Source organism: Oryza brachyantha, chromosome 7 (assembly GCF_000231095.2).
Source record: "Oryza brachyantha chromosome 7, ObraRS2, whole genome shotgun sequence".
Lineage (NCBI taxonomy): Eukaryota > Viridiplantae > Streptophyta > Magnoliopsida > Poales > Poaceae > Oryza > Oryza brachyantha.
In genome coordinates, this window is record NC_023169.2 from 7,616,463 (window position 1) to 7,628,122 (window position 11,660).

The 11,660-nt window shown below is 44.9% G+C and overlaps 1 protein-coding gene across 1 annotated transcript; it reads left to right on the forward strand.

Moving 5' to 3' along the window:
* On the forward strand, window positions 1-1,486 carry LOC102700767 (type III polyketide synthase B). The gene is made up of 2 exons (XM_006664748.2): window positions 1-254; window positions 367-1,486. Exons 1-2 carry the CDS (start codon window positions 59-61, stop codon window positions 1,392-1,394), a joined length of 1,224 nt encoding a protein of 407 aa, XP_006664811.1. The 5' UTR covers window positions 1-58; the 3' UTR covers window positions 1,395-1,486.
* The last annotated feature ends 10,174 nt before the right edge of the window (window positions 1,487-11,660 follow it).

Below are 11,660 nucleotides of genomic sequence, written 5' to 3' on the forward strand. Positions count from 1 at the left end.
CACGGGATTGCAGTCTACCTTGCAAACAGATCGATCTTCCTCGCAAGTCGCAACAACGATGGTGAGCACCAATGCCGGTGTGACGGCAAGCAAGCAGGCATCGTCCATGGCCCCGAACCCGGGCAAGGCCACGATCCTCGCCCTCGGCCACGCCTTCCCGCAGCAGCTGGTCATGCAGGACTACGTCGTCGAAGGCTTCATGAGGAACACCAACTGCGACGACCCGGAGCTCAAGGAGAAGCTCACCAGACTCTGTACCTGATCTTGGCAAATTTGTACAGATTTTGAAGTTAGGAATGATCGGTTTGTGTTGTGTGAACTAGCTCACTTGCTGTTTGCAATTGCATGTCGTTGTTGTTGAGGAAGGCAAGACGACGACGGTGAAGACGAGGTACGTGGTGATGTCGGAGGAGATCCTCAGGAGCTACCCGGAGCTGGCACAGGAGGGCCAGCCGACGATGAAGCAGCGGCTGGATATCTCCAACAAGGCGGTGACGCAGATGGCGACGGAGGCGTCGCTCGCCTGCGTCCGGTCGTGGGGCGGCGCGCTCTCGGAGATCACGCACCTCGTCTACGTCTCCTCCAGCGAGGCACGGTTCCCCGGCGGTGACCTCCATCTGGCGCGGGCCCTCGGCCTCAGCCCTGACGTCCGACGCGTCATGCTGGCATTCACCGGCTGCTCTGGCGGCGTCGCCGGCCTCCGCGTCGCCAAGGGCCTCGCCGAGAGCTGCCCGGGCGCGCGCGTCCTCCTCGCCACCTCCGAGACCACCATCGTGGGGTTCCGCCCGCCCAGCCCCGACCGCCCCTACGACCTGGTCGGTGTCGCCCTCTTCGGCGACGGTGCCGGCGCGGCCATCGTCGGCGCCGACCCGACCCCGCTCGAGCGCCCGCTGTTCGAGCTCCACTCGGCGCTGCAGCGGTTCCTCCCCGACACCGACAAGACCATCGACGGGCGGCTGACGGAGGAGGGCATCAAGTTCCAGCTCGGCCGCGAGCTCCCCCACATCATCGAGGCCAACGTGGAGGCCTTCTGCCAGAAGCTTATGCAGGAGCACCCGCAGCAGCGCCAGCTGACGTACGACGACATGTTCTGGGCGGTGCACCCCGGCGGACCGGCGATCCTGACAAAGATGGAGGGCCGGCTGGGGCTCGACGGCGGGAAGCTCCGCGCCAGCCGGAGCGCGCTCAGGGACTTCGGGAACGCGAGCAGCAACACCATCGTGTACGTGCTGGAGAACATGGTGGAGGAGACCCGGCAGCGGAGGGAGACGGCGACGGCGGAAGAGGAGGACTGCGAGTGGGGGCTCATACTGGCGTTCGGGCCGGGGATCACGTTCGAGGGGATCTTGGCCAGAAACCTGGAGGCACGCGGGCGAGACTGGAAGCTGGAGTGAGATGGATAAGCACGATTGCTTCAAGCCTTTAATTTGCGAGCCCGCCAAAACCATTTGGTTACGAGATGTTTAATCAACATATATATGTTTCTCCACGACTCCACCCAAATAAAATATATACGTTTCGATTAAATAAAGTGCAAATTTTCGCAAAACTGTCGCTCGAGGGTCAGCATAACCATCACAAAACTAGAGCAGTTTAGCCTTGTTAGTTGCCAAAAAGTTTTGTCAAAAACATCACATCGAATCTTTGCACATCTAAATGAAACATTAAACATTCATGAACCAAAAAACTAATTGCACAGTTATAGGAGAAATCGTGAGACGAATTTTTTAAGACTAATTAGTCCATGATTAACCATAGGTGCTACAGTAACAAATATGTGCTAATGATGGCATAATTAGGCTCAAAATATTCGTCTCGTGGTTTCCAGGCAAACTGTGAAATTCGTTTTTTTATTCGTGTCCAAAAACCCATTCCGATATCCGGTGAAACATCCAATGTGACGTTTCTACCAAAAATTTTTGTCATCTAAACACCACCTTTGTTCACGTGCAGTGCCACATATGCACCAGAAAGGCGCCTCCTCATACGTCGTTTCACTCTCACTTCAGGACACCACCAATATATATTTTTTTAGTAATGTATAAGTCTTGACACATCATAAGATTCTAAGTTAGATAAATATAATCCAATGTTTAGACCTATATAGCTCATACTAAGATGGGCTCCACTATATTAGAAAATGGTATCTTTCTTAACTTTTTCCAACATGAGCCAATGAGCCAACCAAATACTCAACTAAAATTATTTTTTTTAACCTTAGCACTAGTTGCCCAAAGGTGTTTAGAATTTCTAGCTTAGCATATATGCTCCAATGTATATGCCCAAACATGAGCCAATGCTTAGAACGATGCTGCCTTTTCAACTTAGGATGCAGAAGTTGGGCCTTTAAGACAGGGCTGATAATGTTTACTCCCTCTGTTTTAAAATATAATTATTTCTAAAATTTAAATTTTATACCATAATATAAATATTTTTAGTACTTCTTATGATTTTAGTCCGTTTGCAAGTTAATCATATACTTAAAAAGAGAAACTAATCAATTCAAAATTAAAAAAATTAACCATTGATGGGGCTGATGGCTTTTTTTGGCGTCAACATAAAAAATGGATTATCTAGGAACAAGTAAACAAGCAGACAAACAAAGCTCATCAATGCCGCAACCAGTTGATCCTACAAGGCTACAACAAACTTCCCTCCTTTTATTTGGTTTCTCTCACTATATTGTGCCTTCCAGTTGTCTCCCTTTTTATATATAAAAATAAAAATATCTCTTTTTTGTCTATACATGTAGTGTATATTTCTCCATGGTGTTATTCATATTCAGACACGTTGCTTAGCTTCTTATATAAAATGATATACCAAATTTTTTACTAATAATGTTTAGCTGAAAGAATAGGTAGCGAAACACGATGTTGAAATATTGTTCCTGTAAATTTTGACGCCGGCAATTCACATGTTTTTTGTTGGTAAATAGAAAGATCATATTTTCTCGGTTGGTTACTAATTAATCACATTGATGGACCTAGTGCAAGCAGCCATTTATCCTTCAATGGATAGCCTAGATTAAGCAACGGCAAACTTTACCTTCAAGTCCGACGATGCGGACCCATCAAAAGGTCACACAGGCTGGGGTCTTGGGGATCACAGTTTTAGTTAGCAGATTGACCGTGAGTGTTTGTAGAACTGCCTTTGTTTCATATCGTAAGACTTTTTAGCATTGTTTAAATTTATCAATTGATGAATATATATAATTTATATATATGTCTAAATTCATTAGTATCCATATAAATCTAGACATAGCTTGAAAGTCTTACATCATGAAACGAAGGGAGTACTTGAAAACGACGTTAACAAAGGGAGTACTTGAAAACGACGTTAACAAACCCCACGAAGATTTCCATCTAGTTCCCTGTAAACAACCCCGTTATGTTATGGAAAAGATACCACTGATGTTCATCCAAACGACTAAATTTAATATTGGCATAGCCTAATATATTGTCCTTGTAATATCCCATAAATCATAAAAATCCTAAGATGTCACTGAACAACCAAACAACTATACCAAAATAAATAAAATTTTGTATAATCCTTTCTAAAACAAAAATGTTGCGGAAGCATTCACATTTCACAAAGATACAAAGACATTAATACGATATGTGAATGCCACCGAAATATTCACATGGATAAAAACATCATAAGCCGACATTAAAAGCTTATCAGGTAAATAACTATGATAAGTCACATTGACAAATGAGTGTTTTTAACATCCAACTGACTTTACTAACAATGGTATCATTTCCATTGTTAATTATTGAAACTATTGGGTAACAACAACCCTCCCCGCATGCTTGTAGACACATCAAGACAAACCTAGGAGGAAAAACAAGGGTAAGATTAGGTAATATCACTAATTTAATATTTTAACTAAGTATTGGAATCCAGTAAAATCCCCATCAAGATTAATAGAATAAAAACAATATTTCCATGGTTTAATGACATAAAATTCGTACCAACGTGTTAAAAACCCAAGAAATTTTCTTAATTGTAGTGTAGGTTCTAGAGTCTTCGAGATTCGAGATGTGCTAGTAGACCGATGAAAAAATTCGACAATAGGCTATATAGACCGATGAATGTGACCAGATTGGCCTAAAAGCAACGTAGTAGGATAAAAAGCTATATTATCGATATAAAAAGCAATAAAAATGTGAGAAATTGGAAAGATCACCGCTGTGATCAATCAAAAATTAACTAAAATCTATAAAGCACTTAATCTACCTATTAATAATAGTCTTTATAGATCAGATTTAATTGAGATATTATAAGATTATGAAACGAAAAAAAACTGACAGTAACAAGATTAATTAGAAGTAGGTAGTGCATATAAAGTACAAATCTCAAGTAGCTTGATTGAATTAGAAGAAAATTACAGTTTTTTACTAGGAATAGGTGCTGTTTTTTTTCCTTTTTTGTTGAGATGGAAGCTACATTCCTGACTTCCCTGAATCCATGGCATTTCCCCGAAAAACTTCAAATCTACTGTCTACTTATTTTTCCTTTTTTTTTATGTCAAACTTAAAATTTAAAGCTTTACGATTGATTCAGTGGCATCAGTTTCAAGGCAACAAAAACGGACACCAACAGGGCCGTCGACAGTCAGGTGCAAGGTGTGCAACTAAACAGGACCCCAAAATTCATGGGCCCTCACCTTGCATCTATCAGCCCAGAACACTGGTTAGAAGTGGGAACAGAAACGGTTTGTCTCTTCGTATTTTGTATTCATCTCGGCATCAGCTCTCATCATCACGCCGACACGCTCAGCCGCTCACACGCCCTGCCGCGCTCTCGTAGACTCGTATATGCATCATCGCCGACAGACAACAACAACAGCAGGGCAGCGCCTATCAGCAGTGCGCCAGTGCAGCACGGGCGGAGGTCACGGAGCATCCAGCGGTCCAGCCGTCCAGGTGACAGCTTCGTCGTCGGTCGCCGGCAACAGCAGGTGCCCATCGCGCCTCGATGGCCCTGCGCGTGAGCAGCATATAGGCTGCCGGCTGCACCTGCACAACACAGACACATTGACACAAACATCGTCAGAACCTCAGGAACAGTGATCCCCATTCCCCGATTTGATTGCTTGAACTGAATTTTAATCTGTAAATTGGGATGTAGCATGTAGGATTTACCTATATAAAGCACCCCAATTATCATTTCAAACTGGAGCCCCCTAATTTATAGAGACGGTCCTGGGCAACAGATTGTCGGATTTTCTGCATTTGAGGAGGGCTTCATCTCAGAAATATTACCAGACACCGTGGATAGGGCCGTTGGCACCATGAACTCGTGAAGGGGAACGGCGGTCATCGATAGATATCGAGGTGAGGGGCACAAAGCTGAGACCTGCCAAAGGGCCGGGAGAGGCGACCGAATGTGGGGCGCCTGCCTGGTGTTGGGGCTACTAGGAGCCGGTAGCCGGCGCCCGAAAGGGCAGATACTCTGACCCCGCAGGAGCGCGCTCGCCGGGTGTCCTGGGTGCACGTACGGCGGTACGGGTGGAGGATGTTCGGTCTATTCAGTTAATTCTGTTTAATCTTTTGATTTTTAACAAAACTCAGTTATGTAAATCTGAATACCGAATTACGGGGAAAAACTTAAGACAAACCAATTTGGTTTCGGTTAGTTCAGTCCGGTCTCCAGTCATGAGTGAAATATGTAACAGTTCGAGAAGACATGAAAACCAAGCATATTACGGTAAAATTTTGATGGCATTTCCACTTCTTTTGTGATATGTTTTGTAAATTAAACAGCATATAATAATAACAAATAAGATATAGTATAATGATTTATCAAGATAGCATCAATCAGAAGTGCCTTTACTTCCAACTTATACTCTAAATTACTAAGATTAATATAGATACATGTTATTTTTCCTAATATAAGTTTATTCGGTCATTTCAATTAAAGTGAAGTGCACCAGCAGTCCTTAAACTTGTGTGCATGTGTCATCTAGGTCCCTGCACTCGAAAAATGTATTTTTAGGTCTCTAAACTTATCCGAAGGTGTCATATAGGTCCAATCGGGCTCCGACCCGCTCTATCCGCTGACGTGGCATGCCACGGCGCTTACGTGTTGTTGGGGCCATGTTGGTCCCACATGTAGTATCTCTCTCCTCCTTATTCTTTTCTCTCCCTTCTCATAGGCGCCACCGTGACATGCCACGTCAGCGGATGAAGTGAGTCCAAGCCCGTTTAGACCTATATGACACCCCAGACAAGTTCAGGGACCCAAAAGTGCATTTTAAGAGCTTATGGACCTAGATGACACATACACATAAGTTTAGGGACCGCTGGTGCACTTCACTCATTATATTACACGTGAATTAGAGGCCTCCAGGGAGTGACTTTGAACTCCATGGGACCCTATAGAGGCCGCTATCTGCTAAAAGCCGAGCCACGTTTTCCTTGGCAAGTGGCGCCACCTCGTCACCCTCGATGCCTGGCTGGCTCCCCTCAACACCCAAGCCAAGAAGAACCTCCTCCACTTCTTTGCAGGCCCCTGATTCAAAATAAAACAAGAGTCGGGTTTCTTCGGGGAGAGGCCAGAGGTTACAAAACTTCTTCCATTATCTTAAAGGAAAATGGGTCTCACCTTGCAATATAGGTCTTGCGCCATGCAGTTCTGAACCATTTCTTGGAATGCCGGTGTATCGTACTGCTTCAGAGCCCGTCTGACAGTTGAAGCAACCGCAGTGACGTCTGCTGGATCGACAGTTTCACACTACAAGATGACAGGACAAGAATAACATGATGAGCTGTTACGTAATCTTGGGAGCAATCAATCAATGGAAACTGCAAACACACTGCTCCTTACCTCGACATTGAACGAACCCATGTGGAATCCGGTCACGCCTTCCTTAACTGGATCGACAAGTCCTCCAGTAGATGAGCAGATGGGAATCAGTAGTTTGCAACATGGTGAATTTGATGGGTCTTTTTGGCAGTGCGGTTTAACTTTAAACTTTTCAGCACACAATGAACATGAAATCTCAATTATGTTGTACTATCGTAATCCATAATAAACTTCACAGTTCCGAGCATAACTAATGATGTAGTGCTAAGGATATATTACTAGTCAACTTTTATACCCTAGCGCTAGCAAGGGTATAAAAATTGACTAACAACAAACTGTCAAGTATTAATTGTCGTTAACTTTACAAATGCAAGTAAGAAGAACTCTTACCACTCCATATCTCTCATCCTTTGCAATTGGATGAGACCACACGGCTCCAATCTACTAGGAACTATTCGATTTTTTTTATTTTTTAAACATTTTTAATAAATAATTTTATTACTAAACCTTCGGAAAAAATATTTCTACCCTATGAAACTTTTGGCCATGCTACTAACATTGATGTGCCAAAACAACTTGTCACGCCATGCCATGTCATCCAGACGGCGTGGCATGCCACGCCACCAACACTAGCGTGGTCAAAAGGTTCTGTTTTGTAAAAATTTTGCTCAGTGGTTTAGTAATAAAATTACTTGCTAAAAAGGTTTATTTAATAAAAAAAATTCTCCTATATTACATGGTGCCAAAGAAACAAAGTCGACGGACACCAAATGATTTTCGACCAATCTCCCTGATGAATTGTTCTGTCAAAATTGTTTGCAATATCCTAGCTGATCGTCTTCAGACATACATGGCTAAATTAGTGCATCAAAGCCAGTATGGTTTCATCAAACGAAAATCACTTATTTAACCCACCACTAAACGAAAAGCTAGCAACAGAGCGGAGTCCCAGGTCTAGCCCTTCTGAAGAGTAAGCCACTCACTTGTGCTAGTTGCTGCATCTTCACCAATACCATTTATATTTCCGTCTTCCTGCACTTGGTTGACAAAGTAATCCAAGATTCTCTAGCATGGCATTTGAATATACACACCAATGCAAACAATCAAAGAAACAGATAGTATTACTGAAGCTAGATTTTGAGAAAGCTTTTGATGCTATTGAACACATAATACTTTCTGTCATGTCAGCAATGGGATTTCCGGAAACATGGATTAATTGGATGAAAACAATCCTCTCATCGGCATCAACTGCAGTCCTCTTAAATCGAGTACCTGGGAAAATTTTCAAATGTCATAGAGGACTCAGACAGGGGGATCCTCTGTTGCCACTTTTGTTTGCGCTTGGAGCTGATATGCTACAAGCAATAATCAATAAGGCTTGCAGAGATGGAGTCATCAAAATTGACTAATAATATAGTGTCAAGTATTGTCGTTAACTTTACAAATGCGTAATCAAATCTTAAGCAAAATAAAGTAAGAACTCTTACCACTCCATTTCTCATCCCTTGCAATTGGATGAGACCACACGGATCGAATCTACTAGGAACAATTATAAAACCAGCCCCAGCAAACATCATATGCGCTAAACATTAAATTTTGCTATCCCTCTAGCATTTTGTGGATATTTAACTTCAAGCAGCACTAGTTCCCCCTCCATTTTCTTCTTCCCTGTACCCTGAAGAATAATATCTTTCTTAGCAACAATTCACTTTAACATGTACTATGGGTGCATTATAACTTGCGTTCAAAGAATGGCATAAAAGAACAATTATCTGATCATTCTCCTCCACAATCTCCGGAATGGCTGCAATCAATATGTCTGATCCTTTCTGCTTTTCGTGAAATATTCCCTTTCTGGACCACCATATCCAGTTTCACCCACGAACCAAACGCATCGAAAATCTGAACGGCCATCTCCCATCCAGGCATATCCCACCAACCAAACGCACCTAATTGTTTAGTGGATCAACCAAGAATAAACTAGGAGGTAAAAATGACTGATCAAATAGTATTATATTTGTTGTGTACTGTGCCTGATATTTGATCATAGTCTACTATTTCCGGATACAATATGGTCTACTGCTACATGTTCAGATATAAAAGGAAAATTTCCATGTACCTCTGATGCTTAATGTATTTTGCATGTGTACATTGAGGTTTATCTGAAACAATATATAAGTGTATACGTAGAACAACAGTATGTCGAGATAATATATTTTCTCGCTGCAGTTTGTTTTCGTAGCAACCAAAATCTGTATATACTAGAAACCAGTGTATTTTAATGTTTTGAGAGCTTTTGCCTCTTCTTTAATTAATCATGATCACAACCATTAAAGGTCTATCATTAATGAAATAGTAACCCATGAGCTAATTAAACTAAGCATGGCTAAGCATTATCTAAGCCTATTTCTAATCAAATTAACCCTGGCTTAAGAATAAAGTATAGTAATCAACGGATATGTAAAAGAAATTGCCCAATATGTACATAAAATAATATAATTAAAACAATGCAAGTTTGAATGTTAAACAAAGAATTTTATAAATATTGGATCAATATGTTCAAAGACACTTGCCTTAGCTCTGACCCATGAGGAACTTTGGAAATGACTTCAAAAAAAAACCGGCGCTTCTACGGGCTCAAAACCTAGGACAAACAAAGCAAACAAGCAAAAAGAAGCTATGAAACTACTGAAACAGAGAAAGAAACTATTTTTAATAGATTCTTGGCATATTTCTGGATTTAAAAAATTTGAATAGGCTAAAACAGAGACCGGATGAATTAGTTATGAATTTTAGAAGTTAAATAGAAAATCTAGTACGCAATAATGGAGGAATGCTGACATCAATCGAGCAAGAGAGAGATTGGTTGACAAGATGGGCCCACTAGCCAGTGACACAAGAGCAAAGGTCCATAGTGGATTGGTTCCACGGGCCAGCCCGAAGGGGAGAGGGGCTGCTGACATGCGGGGCCCGTGTGTCAGTGCCACAAGCCAAGGGGGATAGAGGGGTGGTGTTGAAGCGAGGGGAGGAGGGAAAGGGAGCACGACTGAATGGTGCGGGAGGGTGGTGGTCAACAGCGGCGGTGGCCGGCGGGTGGCGGTGCGGCGAGCATCAGTTGCTAGGCAAGACGATGACCACCCGACGTGACGGTGACGAAGATCTAAGGCGTGGCGGAGGGAGAGGAGCGGCGTGATGGCGTGAGAGACAAGAGAGGACGGGGAGAGCGGGAGGCTGAGGTGGTGACCTCGGTTTGGCCCGACGGTGGTGCGGAGGTGACAACGACGACCGATGGCTACAAGGCTGGTGCGGGGCGGCGGTGAGGGCGAGCTGAGAGAGGAGATAGGGGAAGGGAGGGGCTCATCAATGATGGCACGACGGTGGATTGAGGACGATGAGATGACGACGGCGATGACCAATGCGACATGGGGCAATGCGAAACGATGCGGCGATGCGCGACTCAGCCACGAGTGCACCGGTCCACGGGCACACACTGTGTGGCGTGGTGGCACGACGACGACGTGTGTGACGGCCCGATATTGACAGAGGGAGGAAGGAGTGTTGAAGAGGAGCGCTCGCCGGTGGCAAATGGGCCACGGTGGAGGCAAGAGCGGGAGAGGTCAGAGCTCGAGAGGCGGAGGACGGTGCATGGGCTGGGGGGATTTTATATAGGGGATGGGCGGTGGTGGCGTGCCAGATGCAGCCGACGGTTAGCGAGAGCAGCGATGATGGGATCAGCGACGACGGTTTTGGCAGCTAGGGTGAATGCTGGGAAGGCGGCGCGCGGCGGTTGCGGCGCGACCGTTGTGTTGGTGCAGGCGCGCTTGTTGTGGTGGCTGGTGGTGACGGGTACGGGCGCGGTGATGTGTCACGGGCGAGGGTGAGACGGCGAGAACGTGACGACGGAGGCAGTCGCGGTGACGCGGATGCTAGTCGAGCATGGGTGAAGGCATAGTACTTTGTCCGCTAAGCAATTCGAGTATTGGTCAGGTATGCATGATCGGGTATCGGGTTGGATATATTCCTGCTCTTCATATGCCCAACCCATTGTCATCCCTATAGGTTGTACTGAAAATTTGTGGCAGAAGTAGAGAAAAGGGAATGATAGAAGATACGAGGAGGGAAGGAGTGAGAGAGGAGAGGAACTACATCTAGGAGAGGGAGGAGGAGGAAGAAAATGAGGTGGCTAGTCACATGTGGGTTCTCGGATAATATTTTTTACTTTTATTGTTGAGTGTATTGTTATGTTGGATAAAATTTAAGTTAATATGGCATGTGTTTGCCATGTAGAACAAAATCACCGTTCAAACCGCTCGGCGGGCAAATGAAAGAATCCATTTTGGTAAATAAGGGATGCGATGTACCTAGGGCTCATTCGCGAGCAACTAAGAGCATCTCCAACAGCATGACTAGTAGACTCTCCAAGTTAAAATTTGGCCATTTTGATGAAAATGAGTACTTCAACAGACTGACCAACCGGATGGCCAAACCAGCCCCCAAACTTGCCAAATTTGGCTAGCCAAACTGCCTTGCCATTTGTGGGCCCAGTCAAACTCTCTATCTCTCCTCCTCCCAACCGAGTGAGCGGCATCTCTCCACGCCTGAGCGAGGCAACGATGCAAGGCCGGCGCCGTTCGGATCTACCGTCCCCGCCATCGTCCGGCCAGCCTCCCCACGCCGCCGTCTTGCGAGCCCCCCTCCCCCGCCACTGTCCGACAAGGACGCCGTCGCCACCGTCCAGACCCGGTCACCCCACCACCGCTCCCCTCTCCAGTCAGCTTCTACACTGTCGCCGCCGCCTCGTGGTTGTGAGGTAGTTGCCGCCGTCGTCGAAGTCTGCCACTGCCACCCTCGAA